Here is a 20,377-nt window from a genome sequence, read left to right as displayed (position 1 = left end):
GATGTCGAAAACATAATACACCAGATAGTTGATGACACGTATACCCCCAGCTGGAATTCAGACTTTGGCCCGCCAGATTCAGATTTAGGAGACAGTAATGTAGAGACCAGTACGCCATTTACATTTCGTCGGCTTATTAATGAAAATATTATACTTTAAATTAAATACTGCGTGCTGTGGCATATTGTAAGAATAATCTCCCCTAGTGCGAGTGGAGTATTTCCCGTTTTTTAAGATATGAATACTCATAGAAAACGTCCTCCAGTACGGGACACTATAGATTTCCTTTTTCATTGAATTTTCTACGAAAACATAACAGCAAAGGTTAACAGGTAAGCCTCGGAGAAGTTATTGAACGTAATTTTAAGATAAAACCATTTTATAAACAATAATTCAAACTATAGATCTAGCACGAGTAGCCTTTCCCTCTCAGAATATAATTAGCCAAATTTGATTTTTCTTAACAGCGATATGCTGACGTTTGTTAAATTAAAATATCAAGGAATAAGATCACATGGTAGATTTATTTAGACTAATCGAGAAATCTGTGCTATAAAATCAACTGTCATTTTCATCTTGAATATTTTCCAACACATCTGTGAAATGGTTTACAAATTAGGTGCTTTCATAAAAAAAAAGTGAGATGATTTATCCTTTCTTTTAAAGACATTCATTCGACGATTTTTGCGTGAAGAAAATCGGAACTAATATCGATATGATTCCAGCAATACTTGATGATTACCAATTATTAGTGTGTTCATGACCAACTGACGATGAAAATGTAGATGAAATAATAGACGAAATGAAACCACAAAAAAGAAGAAGAAGAAAAAAAAGAAACGCCATTACAAAACTAAGGAACAGACACTCGCATACACAAAATATGACAACGAAAGTTATAGTATTGACTCCTTTGGTATACAGTCATCAAGACCACCACTTTTCGCATGTAAAAAAATTAACCAATAAATAAATATCAGAGGAGCTAAAAAGTCTGTGGTTGCGAACAATTAGGCCGAGGTTTGCGGGAGGGAACATCTATGCGTGAGTGTGCATTACACCGAGGACCGCCCGATAACAGCAGCGCCCTCTATGTACTACTGTGGGGCGTGGGCTGTACACACGCTCCTGGATCCATGTATGTGGTGCTCATTGCTTGTCCGTAATAGAAAGGGACCAGTCGTGAGTGTGTCTGTGTGTCGTTGTGGTGTTCACGCTTGCGTATAATCTCCCAGGGCTTGGTGGTGACTTTGGTGCCTTAAAACTGTAAGTTGAATGTCATGTGTAGTTGATGTAGGTTAGAAACTGGATATGCGGCCAAAAGCGTAGTTTGTAATTTAGACTACTGACTAAGGATTATATTTTTTGCGTAATTAATAAGAAAAGTGTAACTATTGGCTGCCTACATGATAATATTATTTAAACCGATTAATCGCGCGGTTGTAGACTGAATATGAATTTTGACAATATGAACTTACAGACATTCGGCCTAATAAGACAACTTCCCATTCTCCGGAGGCATGTAAACATACAGTACACTAACTGGTGCATACATACAGTATCTGCTTAAATAAAACTGAAAAAAAAAAAAAAATGAAAGTAGCCAGGAAATTCCTTGGAGAATATTGGTCAGGGATGTTAAACTCCTTACGACTAGTTATGTCAGTGGTTGCCACTTCAAGGTTGAAATCCTCTTGAAAGCGGAATTATAATCTCTCTCTCTCTCTCTCTCTCTCTCTCTCTCTCTCTCTCTCTCTCTCTCTAATGAGATTAGGACCATGGAAACTTTGGGAACCGAGGTTTACAGCCCTTCGTAAAACAGTTCACAGTCCTAACATCGAGGGGACGACTTTTTTTTTTCTTTTCTTTTCTTTTTGTAAAAGAACGAAAAGGTAGACAACTAGATCGAAGCTCTGTAATGCCAAAGTCTCTCTCTCTCTCTCTCTCTCTCTCTCTCTCTCTCTCTCTCTCTCTCTCTCTCTCTCTCTCTCTCTCTGACAGATGAGACAGACTCATATAACCTCCACACATCTCTATAATATCGAGAGAATAAAGGGCCCCTCTCATCATTCTCAGCACGGAAGCCTCGGCTGCTGTCAAAACCTGTCACAACTCAGAGATTTCGCCATGATAAGTTTCTCCATTTCCTTTGAGTCCATATTGAAGGATATCGTCTCATTCTAGAAAACTGAATATACCTTTTTCTTTATTTGTGGAATCAGCCAAATATTTATAGTACTGCATTCTGGCCGTCTTGGCTGAGTGGTGCAACGCTCAACATACGTTTGCTAGGCCTATACTCTGTTTTTTTCCATCTGTCCATCCGCCTGTGGTATTTGCGCATGGTAACACTGCGTCCCGGGTTTTAAATAATATCCTATTTCGAATATTCACGGTGTAATTCGCATACAGTAAATTATTAAATCACTTTTCAGTTGCAAATGTACACCCAGATATCCTTTTATTTACCTAAAAATTAGACATAGCGTAACTGTTTAAAGCCCGGGACGCAGTGTTACCATGCGCGACCACCACTGGCAGATGGACAGATGAAAAAAAACAGAGTATAGGTTAGGATTGCTTCCAACCTTACCGCCCATATCCAACCCAGCTGGTATTTGGTATCAGTGTTTGTTGTGCCAAGAAATAGGACTCAAGGCATCGCCCTTATCCTAGCCTGTTAGTGATGGTAAAGCTTTGAAACGATCACTGGGTCTAGTCTGGACCCTCTGGACGTGAATTAACCAATCGAAACTTGTGTAAAGAGAAAGAGACGGAGAAGGTGGTCCTTTGGACGTGGTCCAACCAACTTAAAAGTATTTAAAGAGAGAGAGAGGGTGAAATAAAGATCACAATATGGAGCTCCCGCAAAAAAAAAAAAAAAAAAAAAAAAACTTGAATAAATAAAGTTTTGCTGGAAAAAAATCTGGAGGTCTAACTTTCCCACGAAGCATTAGAACGAAGAGGAAAAGTTCGCTTCTTTCCGCCCAAGTTCCTTATTAAGTTCCTTCTGAGTGACTGACTTTTCTTTAAGAGGTTACTTACAAAACTCGCCTAGGTTTATAAGTTTACGTCCAACTTGCAGTCGTTTAATTATCGAATTCAGCCGCAAAATGCATCTGCGTTCGGCTCTGTGTGTGTGTGTGTGTGTGTGTGTGTGTGTGTGGGTGGTAAACAGTCCCACAAAAACATATATACGCGTTGCAGACATACATTTCGAGTACCAATACTTCCGTATTCCTAATGGCTGATGGGATATGGGCAAATGACAGGTGACAAGCGTATTTATAAGGCTTACGCACGTGTGGCAATACGATACTGCGTTGGTGGCATGTAGATTGATCCCTGTTGACCAAGGATGGAAAGATGGTAATGTATTTGTTATTCGTGTGTGTATATTGCGTATATATATGTATGTATATAAACATTAATCCGTTTATCATAACAGGCAATGGTTTGAGAACACAGTCCCAATGGTCAGTACCACATTCAAACTTCTGACTGATGAATTGTAGCTGAATCTTTTTTGCAGATAACTTTTAAAAGTATTGTACCCTTTACGCCTTTACTTAGAAGGCTCATCAGCAGCTTGTCGGACACCATCACATTCATTGTGCCAGTCATCACTCTCTTGCACAATCTCCATACTTCACTTCCATAAAGGACAGTTAGCTCAACAATCCTTTCATACATTGGCATCCACAGACACTCCATGTTGCTTCCCAGTCTTTCGACACACTGGCTACCTTTCTTGCTTAATCTGTTCTGTAACTCAGCTGTTCTCTTATTTCACCTTCAGTCTCTATATTGAGTCACAGATACCTAACCAAATCACTCACTTCCACTCATCAACCATCTTCATTAATATTCATTTCTCTGTCTCCCTGGCATCCGTCCAGTTCCTCGTTGGGCAGGTGGGTTACGCGCTCGCCTACCGATTTGGTAGTCCGAGTTCGCTTCCCCACTCTGCCGACGCGGAATCAGAGGAATTTATTTCTGGTGATTAGACATTCATTTCTCGATATAAAGTGGTTCGGATCCCACAGTAGGCCGTAGGTAACCAATTGGTTCCTAGCCACGTAAAAATATCTAATCCTTCGGGCAGCCATAGGAGAGTTATTAATTAGCTCAGTGGTCTGGCTTAACTAAGATACCCTTAACTTCTGGCATCCGTCTTTATAATTGTATTCTCAGCTCTCTCCTCTTCCGAACATTTTCATGTGCTTTCACTAGTCTCTGCAGTTTCTTTTGATTGTTCATTGTCAGGACAGCACCACCTGCAACTCGACATTCCAGTCACGACTTATTCTCCTAATAAACTCTCCTAACAACTTCCCATTATGCCATACAGCCTCAACATTCTCCATATTACCGCTCTCTTGATTATGTCATAAGCTTATTCTGGCTCTATGATGCTCTTCAACTTGAACCGTACTGGATTTGCCTTGATAATTCTGAAATTCATGGATAGCTTGAGTATTGCTGTAAGTGCAGTGACTCTCTCTCTCTCTCTCTCTCTCTCTCTCTCTCTCTCTCTCTCTCTCTCTCTCTCCCGAGAGAGAGAGAGAGATTGATAAATCCTGAGAAGAGGCAATTAAACGTATACTATATCTCTCGAACTTAACAGGAAGAGAGAGAGAGAGCACCAAACGAATGTCAGATTACTTCTATAACTGAGTTTCATTCATTCGTTGGTGTCCAGGTCTTAGAGTACGAGCCGTCGTCCTGGTGATGAAATGAACGCAACCTATTTCTTCTGTAATTGCATATGATATGTGACTATTGGACTGTCCGGTGATTATTGCCATTCGTCACCTGAAACGTCAACCTACTTTTCATCGGTTTGGAGAATCCTTTACACACACACGCACACACACACACACACACACACACATACTGACAAACAGTAACTATATGGGCTCCTTTGAAATTCAGTCTACATTGCGCATGCGCGTACCCGTAATGCATCTTTACATATACGATGACGCAATCCTCGCAATATGCTTCGGATATATTGAAGATGTTCGAAGGGAAGCGTGAAGATAATAATATTGACGTTGAAAATCCTGCAACCGGACGATAAGTATCCAGGTTACCAGCCTCTCTCTCTCTCTCTCTCTCTCTCTCTCTCTCTCTCTCTCTCTCTCTCTCTCTCTCTCTCTCTCTCTCAACGTCGTTCAGGCTTAAGAGGACAGATATCAACTCCACCCTAATAAATAGCTCAGGCTTTATAGGCCTGGAATGAGAATATGGTCCTCTACTCAAAAAAAGTCTAATAATAAAAATAATTCTACGCCAGGAAATAAAACACATCGCGTGTTTGTGGTAAGACTTTTATGTTAAGATAAGACTTACTCCGTGTCCTTCGAGAACTGGCTCTGATAACAGGTTAGCCCCGTAGGGGGTTATAGTGCCGTCAGTGCACCTCAGGCGGTGCACTGTAGGCATTACTAAAGGCTCTTTGCAAGCGTCCCTTCGGCCCCCAGCGGCAACCTATTTCGTTCATTTTACTGTTCCTGTGTTTATATTCTCTTTCTTCCATCTTCCTATCCACCATGTCCTAATAATTATGAGGTTTTCTTCCTGTCACACCTTTTTACCTGTCTACTCTCAATTTCCATCAGCGCTGAAGGACCTCATAGGTCCCAGTGTTTGGCTTTAGTCCTAAATTCTATATTCCAACTACAGGTTTGAGAGAGAGAGGAATTACTTCGAATTTCTTTGCGCTGTTACAATAATACTGGGACCTGAGTTTATTTATCGCAAGAGAATCTCATCCTTATGGTCAGACCAGTTCGAATCAAATTAATTGCAACCAAGACTTGAGCCAGGGTGAATATTCTTTCAATATCATCGCAAGCAGAGAGTCAAAGGTACCGGCGGAAGTGTGAAGTTTAAAATGGCCCCCCATTGGATATTTAAATCATCGTATGCATCACCAGCTGATTCATTCTCTCTCTCTCTCTCTCTCTCTCTCTCTCTCGTTGCTGTATTCATGCTCGAGTTTTTCTGTATTAGCTGTGACATTACTGCAAAACCAAAAGAGCTTCGTTTTTTTCTTCCTTTCTTCTTCTATTCCTCTCTGCCTTACATAGGTACACACACACACACACACACACACACACACACACACACACACACACACATATATATATATATATATATATATATATATATATATATATATATATATATATGATATATATATATATATATATGTATATATATGTGTATATATGGGGGATACAATCCACAGTGAAGTAAATTCCTCTTGTAGTTTAAAATATATAGTTCTTGTATAGGATTAAAGCTTTCGACCATCAACTGTGGTCTTGTTCACTTTAGTGAACAAGACCACAGTTGATAGTCGAAAGCTTTAATCCTACACAAGAACTATATATTTTAAACTACAAGAGGAATTTACTTCATTGTGGATTGTATCCCCTTTTACTAGAGGTACGACATAGTACCTGGCTTCTGCATATATATATATATATATATATATATATATATATATATATATATATATATATATATATATATATATACATAATCAAAATGCAGATTTTATGAAACGATGAGCAACAGGAACTTAAAATCTACTGAAGACTTCGCAATAATAAGAGCAATGCTATGTCTCCTCGGAGTCTTGGAAATAAAGAACTCGGATTAGCATGGCGGCGGCTTCCCAGATAGTACTTTATATTGTCTCTTATCGTATAGGCATTCTTATCGCAGGAAATTGCATTGTACGTTCCTTTGCTAATCCTGGCGGCTCGTGTGAAAATGTTACGTAGGCGCTGGAGCTATGTATGTCTGTTTCGTACGTTCAGTATATACGTGTAATGTATACAGAACACACACACACAACACATACATATATATATATATATATATAGAGAGAGAGAGAGAAGATAGAGAGAGAGGAGAGAGAGAGAGAAGAGAGAGAGCCGACCTTAAACATTAATAACCTCGGTTAGAATACATTATCTCCTCATTTAGGTTTAAACCTCTGGGGCCGGGGGGGGGGGGGGGTCCGGTTTGTGGTAGTGCCGTCCTTTGCAGCGTCCCTTCAGCCCGTTGCTGCATCCCCATTTCATTCCTTTTACAGTACCTCCGCGCATATTCTCTTTCTTTCATCTTACCGTCCTTAACCCTCTCTTGACTATTGTTGCGTAGTATAACTGCGAGGTTTTCCTTCTGTTACAATTTGCAAACTTTTTTTTTCTCTCTCTCAATTTCCCTTTCAGCGCTGAATGACCACATAGGTCCCAGCGATTGGCCTTTGCCTCCTAAATTTTATATTCCGTGCCATTCCTTAGAGTAATTTTATATTCCATTCCATTCCTTAGAGTAATTTTATATTCCATTCCATTCCTTAGAGTAATTTAAAATTCCTTTCAATTCCTTAGAATAATTTTATATTCCATTTAATTCCAGAGAATAATTTCATATTCCATGCCCTTCCAGAGAGTAATTTTAGATTCCATTCCATTATGGAGATTAATTCTATTTTCCATTCCATTCTTTAGAGTAATCATGCACTTTCTCCCATGCAAATAAATGTATTTGGGGTAAACAGCTTTTCACATGAAATATTACTCATTGGTGTTTGTGAGCTTTGATCAAAGCTCCTTATGTATGCCAGAATGTCCTCACATATATGAGCGCGCTTCTCTATTCATATACACGCGCGCGTATTTGCACATACCCGGATATTATGCCAATTATTTTTAGGTGTTCAGTCGCATACCCACCCACGTAGACACCAGTATATATATATATATATATATATATATATATATATATATATATATATATGTGTGTGTGTGTGTGTGTGTGTGTGTGGTGTGTGTGTGTGTGTGTGTGTGTGTGTGACACACACCTCGTCGTGATTATGGTATCGTGAGTTCGTTTCCCGCCACCGGGCATCATGATTTCTTTCACATTTCTTTGAAGTTGGATCTCGTGGCTTTGTAGGGACGAGCGTATCTAAAAAAAAACAAAGAGCAAAGAATTTGAGAAGTTTACACACACACACACACACACACACTCACACACATATATATTTGCGTATTTTTGCGTATAACCTTAACGGATACGTCAACAGATGCAATGAGGAATCTGAGGAATGTGGAGTCATCGAAGTAATTTGAGACACGGGAGAAGGACGAACCATTCCTGACCTACTACCTGGCGTCAAAGCCCAGTCGTTCGGTCCGAAGAGGAGGAGGAGGAGGAGGAGGAGATGGAGGTGGAGGGTAAGAAAAAGGAGGAGGAGATGAAGGTGGAGGAGAACAAGGAGGAGCGGAAGGAGATGGAGGTGGAGCAGAAGAAGAAGGAGGAGGAGGAGATGGAGGTGGAGGATGAGAAGGAGGAGGAGGGGGTCTCGTGAATTCGCATAGGGACTCCGGTCCATCTTCGGGTTCATTTCTTGTCTCGCCTTGTCTGGCAACTGCAGGATGGCTCATTAATCATTAGCATTTCATTCCGCTTTCCTTTGCTTTGCCTGTTTCCTCTTTGGGTTCTGCATATTTTAAATATATTAGTATATTGACATATTTGCATCTATAATTTATTGTACGCCATTGAAATGTTGAAATTTATAGACACTTTTGCATTCAAAAGTTGATGTTACCCTTTGAAATATTAAGCTATATAGAAATATATGGACATTTTTGCATTTAAAAGTTGACGATCCCGTTGAAATGTTGAGATTTATAGTAATATATAGACATTTTTGCATTTAAAAGTTAATGTCCGGCGTTGAAATGTTAACATATATAGTAGAAATTTTTGCATTTGGAAATTACTGTCCGCCGTTAAAATGTTAAATATATAGACTTATTTGCATTTAAAAGTTGATGTAAGAAATTGAAATGTTAAAATAAATAGACATATTTGCATTTAAATGTTAATGTCCGCATTTGAAATGTTAAAATATATAGACATAATGCAGTTAATGTCCGCCGTTGAAATGTTAAACTATATATATATAGACATTTGCATTTAAAAGTGAATGTCTTTCGTTGAAATGTTAAAATATATAAAGAATTGTATTTAAAAGCGGATGTTCCCCGTTGAAATGTTAAAATATATAGACATTTTTGCATTTAACATTGATGTCCGCTGTTGACGTGTTATGTTAAAAACATCCACAGTATTTTCAATTCAGTCGATTACATTTGCTCTCAGTTAAGAAGAGACTCTTACAAAATAAAAATAATATTTAACCTCTTTATTGGTAATGCTCTTTCCCATACATCACCGTGACCTTTGCCCTTAGGTGAATCCAGTCAAGGTTACGCATAGAAAACGGGAATCCCTTCAGGTGGGAGTGTTGGCCAGAGATTTAGAGATTAGTCTCTCTCTCTCTCTCTCTCTCTCTCTCTCTCTCTCTCTCTCTCTCTCTCTCTTGTACTTTCAATATGATACGCTTCTTAATAACGATAAAAAATACGTCTCTCTTATACACATGTACACACACAAACGCCAACACATATACACACGAACGGGTACACATGCACTCACAAACACCTACACTTGTATGCACACTAATGCCTATACATATACACACAAACGCCTAAACATGTACATTGACAAACGCCTACACATGTATCCATTCACAAACGCCTACGCATGTACTCACAAACACCTGTACTTGTACACACAAACGCCCACACATGCACACACAAATGCCTACACATATACGCAAACGTCTACACATGTATATTCACAAACGTCTACACGTGTACGCACAAACACCTACACATATACATACACAAACGTCTACACGTGAACATTCACAAACGCCTTCACATGTACACACAAACGCAATACATATGCACACAAACATCTACACGTGTACATTCACAATCGCTTACACATGCACACACACACACACACACGAACAAACAACCATGGCGTTATACGTACACTGAATAAGTAACGGAAATACTGAATAATATTCCCGAGGAAAGTGGACCGTAATTTCTTTCAATTTTACAGCATATAAGGTGATAAAGGCTTAACGAATATACACTAATGCCTCCTTCAGTGTAACCCGGGCCCCCCGCCCTCTCTCTCTCTCTCTCTTTTTCCTTTCTCTCAAATAACAGCACTACAGAACAGCTTTCAGAGCATAGAAAATAAATGCACGGTTATCCTGATTCTTATAGTACGTTAAAATTCTCTCTCTCTCTCTCTCTCAAATTATAGCACTACAGAACAGCCTTCAGACTATAGAAAAGAAATTCGCGGTTATCCACTTCTTACAGTACGTTCAAATTATCTTCTCTCTCTCTCTCTCTCTCTCTCTCTCTCTCTCTCTCTCTCTCTCTCTCAAATTATAGCACTACAGAACGTTCAGCCTTCAGACTCTAGAAAAGAAATTCGCGGTTATCCACTTCTTACAGTACGTTCAAATTATCTCTCTCTCTCTCTCTCTCTCTCTCTTTCAAATTATAGCACTACAGAACAGCCTTCAGACTCTGGAAAAGAAATTCGCGGTTATCCACTTCTTACAGTACGTTCAAATTATCTCTCTCTCTCTCTCTCTCTCTCTCTCTCTCTCTCTCTCTCTCTCTCTCTCTCTCTCTCTCTCTCTCAATTATAGCACTACAGAACAGCCTTCAGGCTATAGAAAAGAAATTCGCGGTTATCCACTTCTTACAGTATGTTCAAATTATCTCTCTCTCTCTCTCTCTCTCTCTCTCTCTCTCTCTCTCTCTCTCTCTCTCTCTCTCTGTGGCAAGAGCTATAGTCAGTTACTTGTCATAGCGAACTAACTAGATCTGATTTTCACCGCACGAGGATCGTACGTGAGTTTTCATAAACAGGTCAAAAGACTCTGAGTTAAGTAGATGGTCTTGTCATGCATAGATTAGTTTTAATAAGTGCTACTTTTTGTCATTCTGCATTTTAGATTGTATTTCCGCACGTACGTAGCTTGAAAGTCGTATCCGTTGAAAACTGCTTGTTATTATATATATATAATATATATATATATATATATATATATATATATATATATATATGTATGTGTATATATATATATATATATATATATATATGTGTGTGTGTGTGTGTGTGTGAATTTTTATCACATCACTGTGATTCATATACATGCATTAGGTTAAAATGTCCTTTATTATCCAATTCACTCTACCTCGGAATTAATATATTTTCGTATATGCTAACCGAAGGGGAAATTTTTTAGTTGATAATAACTTCGTCTTCCCGTGTATTCGAACCAGCGGACAGACAGAGGAGAAATCAGGACTTCAGTGACATTACCGACTCGGCCAACAAGTGAGACTATAAGTTAATGTCGATTCCGACCTTACAAATCACTCGATACAGAACAGTTATTTCTGATAAAATATAGCAGATTTATTTTAATTTTCGTTGGCGAAACAACGCGCTACTTGACTGTAGACTTTAGCACTCGCCCGAGTAGGCTGGCGTTCTGGTCACCCCTTGTTTACTCTCTCATCCGTATGTTTTATAATTCATGTTTACAATTCGTCTAAACTATGTTATATACGTAGATATTCCGTATTGTCATCTCAATTAAGTTGTCGTGGCTTCAGCAACACCTGAAAACAGTACACTAGGGAGGAAAGCCGGCGCTGAAGTTTCAAGTTTCAAATCATGTATTAAAAAAAAATTGTATTAGAATTCAGATCACATAACTGTGATACATTCTTTGAGGATGAGGCCATGGTCCTGATTATATTGATCACCGCCCCATACTTCGTACGTGGAGTCACTCTCTCCAGTGTCGTGTCTCTTAGCATTTCAGTTATATTACAATTATCAACATTTCCTTTTGTTTCGTATAGGTTATCGGAATGTGAGGAATCCAAATCCTCTCTGTCTGTAGGTGCGTTTCGAGAAATTTCGAAATGTTTTTGAACTTGCGTGGAAGAGGATAATCTAAAGCACGTGTTCCTTCGTGCTACATCGGAAGGGGATATGTATACTATACACACACACACACACACACACACACACACACACACACACACATATATATATTATATATAATATATATATATATATATATATATACTATTATATATATATATCTATCTATATCTATATATATTGTGTGTTATATATTATAATATATATCATAGATATATATAAATTATAAATATATATGTGTGTGTGTGTGTGTGTGTATGGGTATATATATATATATATATATATATATATATATATATATATATATATAGATACGTTGGGTGTGTGTGTGTGTGTGTGTGTGTTTATCCGGCATTAAGCCACTTCCCTTAACAAGAAATGCTTACAGCTAAACAACAATGCAAGAGCCACTACCAACATTCACACTTCACCTGGTGAACCAACTCACCTTCTCATACTGTTTCTCCGTTTCTTTCCTTTCCAGACTCGACTTGAGAAAACGCGGAATAAGAAAAAACAACTCGACATAAAAACAAGAAGAAGAAAACATGGAGGTCCAAGCGTCAGGAAAAGCAATTTACATCACCTTAAAAGTCTTCGAGATTGTAAGTGGCCTTTAAAAGTCATCATAAGTATGTATAGGTTTCATTCATGAATAGCATATATAGTACTACTGGTCAACTGTAATGGAGTATGCCCATCTTCCATTCGTTACTAATGCAGTACCAGTCTCCAATGATAGAGTGTACCCTTTCATTCATCACTAGGACATTACTATAGTAGATTCACATCAGCCGTGCGTTTGATGTCTAGGCCAGTCCTTTACGGCGCTCCTGATTGGCTGTTGATAAGCCAGCCACAGGGCTGGGAAGTGACGAACTTTCAGTCTCTCTCTAGAGTTCACATAGGCAGGATGTATGTTTCACCTCTCATTTCAAAAGTATTCCTCAGAATAGCTCGGAACGCAGATGCTGCCTATGTGAACTCTCGAGACACTGAGAGTTTCCACCCTTGTGATTGGCTTATGAACAACCAATCAGGAGCGTCGTAAGGGACTGACCTAGACATCAAATGCACGGTTGATGTGAATCTACTATAGTAATAGCACCTTTTACTAGTATACACCAGAATTTCAAACATTATTGTGCAGTCCTAGTTACCTGCACTAGTGTATACCATTGCTCCATTCATTAATAGTGCAGTACTAATCACCTGTACTACTAGTACAGAAATAGTCACCTCACCTGCATCGACAATTTATTTATTTTATTTATGTATTTATTCATTTAGTTATTTTAGTTCAAAATCTATTTAGCAAATTAGTCATTTAATTTGTTTGTTTAATTACACTATAATGTAAACCCTCGATGCTTTTGTAAACAGGCAAATGTGTTTTGCAAAGGAGCGAATTCTTGACAATTTATCAATGTATTTCATTATCTATTTACTCATTTATTTATTTATTTGTTTTTCAATTTATTTGTTTATTTAATTAGTTAGTTAGTTAGCGGAAGTGTTTTTACAATGGAGCACATTCTTGATTATATATCCTTTCAAATATATAAATATATATTATATGTATATATATGTATATACTTACTTACATATTTACTTATTTATCTGTCTTTACAGGTCTTCGTCATCATAGCCATCGCAATCTACCAGTCCTTAGTGGACACGATCCCGATAGACGACACGTACGGAGGAATTTTCTTCTGTGATGGCTCCCTCTTCATGGCGATCGTCATCACTCCTTTGATGCTGATTTTCGGCGTCATTGGCCAGAGCAATGGGCCCATGTTTGTAAGTCTGTTCTCTGATGAGGGTGGTTAAGTCCCTTAATTAACGACTGAAGCACCGAGAGAGAGAGAGAGAGAGAGAGAGAGAGAGAGAGAAATACCTTAACTTATTGTAAGAACTCGAGAACCGTGAAATATATATTTTCCGTTTTGTTAGCTATTCTTCAGTGTTAGAATAATAATAATAATAATAATAATAATAATAATAATAATAATAATAATAATAATAATAATAATAATAATAATAATAATAATTAGTTTGACTTCTAGGCCAAAAAAAAAAAAAATGCTGTTTTATACACTATAAATTTTGAATGCCAGTCCTTAAAACATTTATCTCGACCTCAGATAACCGGCGTACTCTTTTCCCTTCTTTATGTTTGTCTGTTTGAAAGACAGCCCCTAAGACTGCTTTCCCTCTCTACGACAGGAGGCAGCCTTGAACCTCGTCTTCGGAATCTTCCTCATCGCCACGGGCAGCTTGGCAATCGACCTGTACAGAGTGCGGGCCGTTCACGAACCATTAGCCTGTGGCTCCATGTGCATTCTGGCAGCTATATTCTACCTGGGAGACTGCGCCTACTCGTCGTACTTGGCAGCGAAGAATTCTGGGTAAAACATTAGATGGGGGAGTCAGTGGATGGGTTCATTAATGGGATAACTGAGGGGGTATACTCTGTCTGTCTATCTGTCTTTAGGTTCGAGCGCTGTCACTGTTTTTTTTTTATTTTTTTTTGAGGAGAAATTTAAATGCATTGTATGTTATGTTATGTTGAAATTGATGTAAATCAGTACACATGTGCAAATAAAACAATATATAATATATATATATATATATATATATATATATATATAATATATATATATATATCTTTCACAGAGGACCTCAATGATGCAAAAGGTTCAGAAGAGGAGAGTCTTTATTTCCAAGCTTTCTAAGGCTCGTCTGCCTTCATCTTCAAGGAACCAGGTGGTTTGGTTCCTTAAATATGGAGGCAGACGAACCCCTGAAAGATTGCAAATAAAGAATCTCCTGTACTGAACGTTACCTATCAGTGAGGTCCACTATGAAGGTAGTGACTTTATACACTGAATTTGTGTTGTTTGGAGTAATATGTACATGTTTATACAAATAAACACACAAAATTATTCCATGTGACTGATGTAATCTGGGATAAATTGATAAATAGACTCGCTTATCGCCTAAGCAGCAAAAGCAATACTCTGTAGGAACAGGACAACACTAGCGTCCAGTGCTCTTTGTACACATTAGAATTCATCCAATGTTATTGAGTGAAAACATTCTTAGGGCTCGTATTTTGTAATACTGTTGCTAAGAGAAGTATTATTTAGCCAGCTTTCATTGAATATTTTAATCAGCAAGTCACAAATTTTAGCTCTGGTCTTTTAAAATCTGACACCTAACCTTGATCATGAAATTGTAATGAAATACAATGTCACAGTTTAGATAACAGCTTGTTTTACTTCGACATTTTGAACATTCGAATTTTACTCACACCTCATTGTAAATGATTCCTTCTTCCTTTATGTGTCACTGATGTATTCCCTGTTATACTCTGTTTTTCTCCATCGGTCCATCCGCCTGTGGTGTTTGTGTATGGTAACACTGCGTCCCGGGCTTTAGATACTTACATTCAACAATAATAACAATATCCTATTTCGAATATTAACGATGTAATTCGCATACGGTAAATTATTAAAACACTTTTCAGTTGCAAATTTACACCCAGATATCCTTTTATTACCCAAAGCTTACACACAGCGTGACTATTTAATTAAAGCCCGGGACACAGTGTTACCATACGAAAACACCACAGGCTGATGGACAGATGAAAAAAACAGAGTATAGTGGCCTTATTTCATCCCAGAGGTTCCTCTTTTGTAAAAGTCTGTGTTTCTGAATTTCAGCGGTTTCACCACTAGCACACGCAATGACGTCAATCGCGGGATGTCGAATGAGCCTGCTGACAAAGATGCAGGCTCATAAGAAGCTGCTAAACCCTCGAGTCCAGTGGGTGTGGGTGAGACCGGAGAAGGTAAAATTCCATAGAAAAAAAAAAAAAAAAACCCTAACTTCAACAGTTGTAGAAGCTACTGCACCACTGAGGGTAGAATGTTGAGTTGCACTGTGTAGGATGTAGTTGGTGAAGGGTTCGAAAAACTATTAAAAGACTAATAGTAGTAATAAACTATTTGAATCCCTGCTTCTTATTTTGTATCTCTTGCGTTTTCGGATGAGGGTAAATCTATTAGTTGCAACTCTTTCTTTCTCTGGTTTGAAATCTAGGACATTTTTCCATCTTCATTTGTGATGTTAACACCAGGAGACACTATGTATCCTCAGAACTTCTTCGAAGGAAGAATAAAAGAAAATAGCAAAATAAATGCATGAATAAACCAAGGACAAGTATAAAATGGTAACAGCTTATAACATTATTTTGCAATAAGCATTAAATGATCAAAATTGCCATGACAACATTATAAAATGCAGAGCAAAATAAAGATTTAAAAACCTGTATAGTCACGAATAATATGCAGAGCTGGGGAGACTCCATACATCAAATCAATGGCACTTGATGAAATATCCGACAGAAATTACAGGACGTTCTTTATAAATCAAAGAAAAACATTTCACGACTATATTAATAGGTTATATTAATGAGACCAGCCATAATCAACGCGAATAAACTGACACTTTCACATGGTCAAAATTCTCGGGCAAAAACATACACCACCAGCAAATGCTTATTGAATAAATGTCATACAAGAGAGACGATACGTCAAAATATTAATGTTAATTTTATGAAAAGCGAGGCAAACGAGTGACCGTGAATAAATGAATTGGCTGGCATAAGCTGATGAGAACTACATTAATCTTGCAATGGGAAGTTCCTCCGAAATACGTATGTCAGTAGATCAACTGAAACAGCAAGCTTTACGTGATGCAACAAACAGCCGTGGGGGATTTAGAATCAGTTGCAAGGTACTATCAATACTGTCCACATTTCACGAGAATATTTATAATCACATACTCTATTTAAATAACTCACTTTTAACCTGAACGCCTTGTGGTAATATTCACGGCTAATAATGAACTTGTATGACACACAAAGCCAGGTAGTACATTAACCAAGACCCTGGTATGGGGACAACATTTGTGAGAACGTCAACCATGAGATGTAGGAAGCTTTTTGCATTGTCACCTCACAAAAAATCTGATCTGATAAAACTAGATTCTAGAATTTTACAGACAAGAGCAAAGGCACCCACAAAAGAACACAATTCTGCTAGGTAATGCAACACACGAATCACTTCTATTTACAAGTTTCCTAATAAATTTTTGTCGTTTTCTTTTATTATTCCTCTGCGTTCTTCTCGATGATAGAAAATGGGAATGCTAACAAGGAAAAAAGTGGAAGACATTAAAGATACTGCTTTACAGTTTATTCTCGATATATGAATAATATAATTGATTTAACATAATTAGAAAATTAAAACTTACAAATCGAAATGTAAAATTTACCTGAAAGATTCTGCCGAAGAACGTATCAAAAGGCAGGTCCAAGGGTCGCACTCGCAGATACCTTATCTAGCATTATACCTTATCGAATTATCATTGTTTATGAAGGAAACACCCAAACCATTTGTTTGGCTATAAATATATAAAAGGTCTAGCCCCTTATGAAGAAACAAATGATGACATCATTATGATGCAATGTTTGTTTACATGAAGACCTCAAAATGACGTCACACGAATCCGCTGTCATCTGAACACAACTGAACCAGACGGGTTTACGAGTTTCACCATGTTGAGTTAAAAGTCTGGTATATAAACAGACAGCAGACATTCTGGTGTTGCATTTGGTCTTCTGATCGCGCACTTATGCTCCTCGAATTAGGACATTGTTTGTTTGTATGTTCCTCTCTTTCGGAATACACACAGTAGACAAGTTAATAATTCTTGCCCAATCCAATTGAAGAGTCTATTGAACTCTTACTTGATTTTGGGGCAGTTTATAGACCTATTGGGTTCAAGGTTATAAAATGGCTGCATTAAGGTAAAGTAATATGTCTATTTTTAGTCTTACAGCCTATGTTTTCTATATACTCTATAATCTCTGCATAAATTTAGATTTAGCCGAGATAAGTTTCAATCTCTGTGATTAGCGCAGGTCCGTTGTATGGATAAATAGTTTTGTGGTGTTTTATAATAGTTCCCTTGATTGGTAACACGTAATTTAGATAAAGTAGAGTTAGAACAATTATTTAATGACAGATCCCGTGTGTAGGTATAAGTAAAAGAAAAAAAAAACATGTCTGTATGAAGAAAATGTATGCTTTCTCCATTAGGTGAAGTAACAGTAACACAAAGGGAGATGATTTCTGTTTATATCCTATAATTGTGTATTTTCAAGCATTTCTCTAGAACTCGTTTAGGAAATCGAAAATCCCGATTAAAAGTAAAACAATACGTTAATAGATTTCACATAGAGCAATTTTACATTATATGATGACATCTATTCACACACACTTGCAGATTAGGTAGTTTAGATCAGTAGGAAGTACAAATTACTCTCGAAATAAAAGCGCAGAAGTTAATGGGGCCGATTTTACCCAAACACTCATTATTTCCCATATCTAAGCCATCGTTTGTCATTGAGGTTTTACTTGGTGTTTGTTGTAGCATCATTCCCCTTGGGGTAAATACCGTCATTAATTTTCCTAAAGTAACACCCATTTCATATGTCAATTTCTAAGTACAAAGACTTTAAATTTATAATAATAGCATAGTTATTGGATGTAAAATATTTTTTAATTTAGTAAAAATTATAGATTTATACAGGTCATCAATTAAGTTTTGAATGATTTAGCCAACATGATCCATGTTCGCCATGTTTAGTTTTGGTTACGACACCTTGTGGTGCACTTTGAAGCCACTGATACAAAAACACATCTTTTGTATTTATGAATTAGTTTACAATTTCGTTTCGTTTAGGGTAGAAAAGCCACCAGGTACGTTGTTGATTTATTAATAAGTAAGGTTTATATATGTAAGAGAAGCTTATTTAAGTTCTTTATGATAAATAACATAGGTTTGGATTGGCGCGGGACTCGTACGTCGAACTGGTCCCCTGATGTTCGTTATAAAAACAAAAATCTCAATATATTTTCGTATTTAAAATGTCTAGACATGTTTATTACAATTCTAGGTCTTCTAGATGCTGCAGACATGGTCTTGTACATGTTTATAACCTTGTAAATAGACATGTCACTCGTAGCCTTGATTTGTTTACGGTAGGCTACTTTGGATAGGTCATAGGCCTAGGCCTAACGTTATCGGTAGATTGGAAATTCTTCTTGTAGGGGCCATAAACCTCCTTTGGTGTATAATTTCTGCGCTCAGTAATTTACCGTCAGATTTGGGTTGGATTTTGACGTTCTGCTTTACCTTTCAAGCCCACTTGATATTAAAATTCAGTAAGGTTATCTAGGATACAGAATTAGGGTAAACAACCGCATGGCCTGGATCAACTCACCGACGATCACGGCATTCCACCCTCCGGAAAAGTTCTTAGGGTAAAACACCGCATGGTACAGGGATGGACCATGTACGATCAATGTGTACCACCCCAAAAAAAGTACTTTAGGGTAAAACATCAAAGCAGGCCACGCAGGCCAGCTACCATCAGTGCAAGCCACCCTCCGAAAAAGTACATTATAACGCGTCCTGACACCCGAGATGGGCATCAGTCGCGACTTGTTGTTGGTGAGAAACGGAGCTAAAGACCTCTACTCTCCTTTCGAAGTAAGTATTTTCCCCAAAGTTAGAAATTAAGGCCAAAATTTTAAGATTTAAACAGATTTAAACAGAGGTACTGAAAATGGCGCCCACGGCAGTGGAAATCTCACCAAAACGCGTTCAACATTTTTACTTACAACTCGAGGTATTTAGAAGATTGACGCCATCTCGATGTTTACGGAGTAGCTTGTGTCAAACTAACCATTTCCTGTGATAAATCCGCACACCACTTGTACCCACAGACGCTGGAGCACTTTTATCACAACAATCGAAACACGATTTCTCATCAACAACAAGCCAGGCGTAAACAGCTGTTTGGGGTAGAAGATGACGAGAAGCGGTGCTCTTGGCTAATTTTTAAATAGTAGTAAAACATCAATATTTTACATATTTATTGATGATTAATTTGAAAATATTCGTTATTGAAAAAGTAACTCGACTCTGACTCAAATTTAAGTAATTATTTTTCTGAATTAGAACGTTCTTTCAAGTTCTGTATTATGACGTCACGACATCTTGACTTTCATACCTATTGTAAATAATTGCTTTACTCAACTGTCATTGCAGAACAGTTTACCAGTTATTCATGCAGATTGTTATCAGCTATACATGTAATTGTTATAATCGTAATGCGCATATATATCTTTATTATTTACTTTTTGGATATATGAAGATGTTTTACTGCTGGATTATCGCCGTAGTGTGACGCAATCGTTTTCGGTCATGGGCCTCTTGTCTGTTTTCGCGCCATAAGAAATTATGGGGCCGAATTTGCAATGACCAGAAAGTCGTTAAAAGAGGAAAGTTAGCATTGAGGGGCATATGTTTT

General features: G+C 37.6%; 2 protein-coding genes across 2 annotated transcripts in view; both read left to right on the top strand.

Annotated features, from left to right (window-relative positions):
• Window positions 1-1,104: 1,104 nt before the first annotated feature.
• Window positions 1,105-15,952, top strand: LOC135210028 (uncharacterized). Its single transcript, XM_064242800.1, has 5 exons — window positions 1,105-1,266; window positions 12,413-12,533; window positions 13,561-13,731; window positions 14,158-14,339; window positions 15,657-15,952. The coding sequence occupies exons 2-5, from the start codon at window positions 12,477-12,479 to the stop codon at window positions 15,733-15,735; spliced, it is 489 nt and encodes a 162-aa protein (XP_064098870.1). The 5' UTR covers window positions 1,105-1,266; window positions 12,413-12,476; the 3' UTR covers window positions 15,736-15,952.
• A 1,722-nt stretch (window positions 15,953-17,674) lies between these two features.
• The window catches only part of LOC135210027 (nuclear pore complex protein Nup98-Nup96-like), a 128,792-nt gene continuing 126,089 nt past the window's right edge, over window positions 17,675-20,377 (top strand). The window contains exon 1 of the mRNA XM_064242799.1: window positions 17,675-17,806. Within this exon, the coding sequence (XP_064098869.1) occupies window positions 17,793-17,806 (14 nt within the window). The 5' untranslated portion in view covers window positions 17,675-17,792. The remainder of the gene's footprint in view (window positions 17,807-20,377) is intronic.

This window comes from Macrobrachium nipponense, chromosome 39 (assembly GCF_015104395.2).
Source record: "Macrobrachium nipponense isolate FS-2020 chromosome 39, ASM1510439v2, whole genome shotgun sequence".
Taxonomy (NCBI): Eukaryota; Metazoa; Arthropoda; class Malacostraca; order Decapoda; family Palaemonidae; genus Macrobrachium; species Macrobrachium nipponense.
The sequence above is the reverse complement of the archived record's forward strand: the minus strand, read 5'-3'. Positions and strand labels throughout refer to the sequence as shown.

Bases quoted from the DNA above. Each gene is read 5' to 3' on its own strand.
- LOC135210028 (XM_064242800.1), top strand. From the start codon at position 12,477: ATGGAGGTCCAAGCGTCAGGAAAAGCAATTTACATCACCTTAAAAGTC. The intron at 13,732-14,157 runs GTAAGTCTGTTC...TCTCTACGACAG, and splicing joins AGAGCAATGGGCCCATGTTT to GAGGCAGCCTTGAACCTCGT. The intron at 14,340-15,656 runs GTAAAACATTAG...TCTGAATTTCAG, and splicing joins TTGGCAGCGAAGAATTCTGG to CGGTTTCACCACTAGCACAC.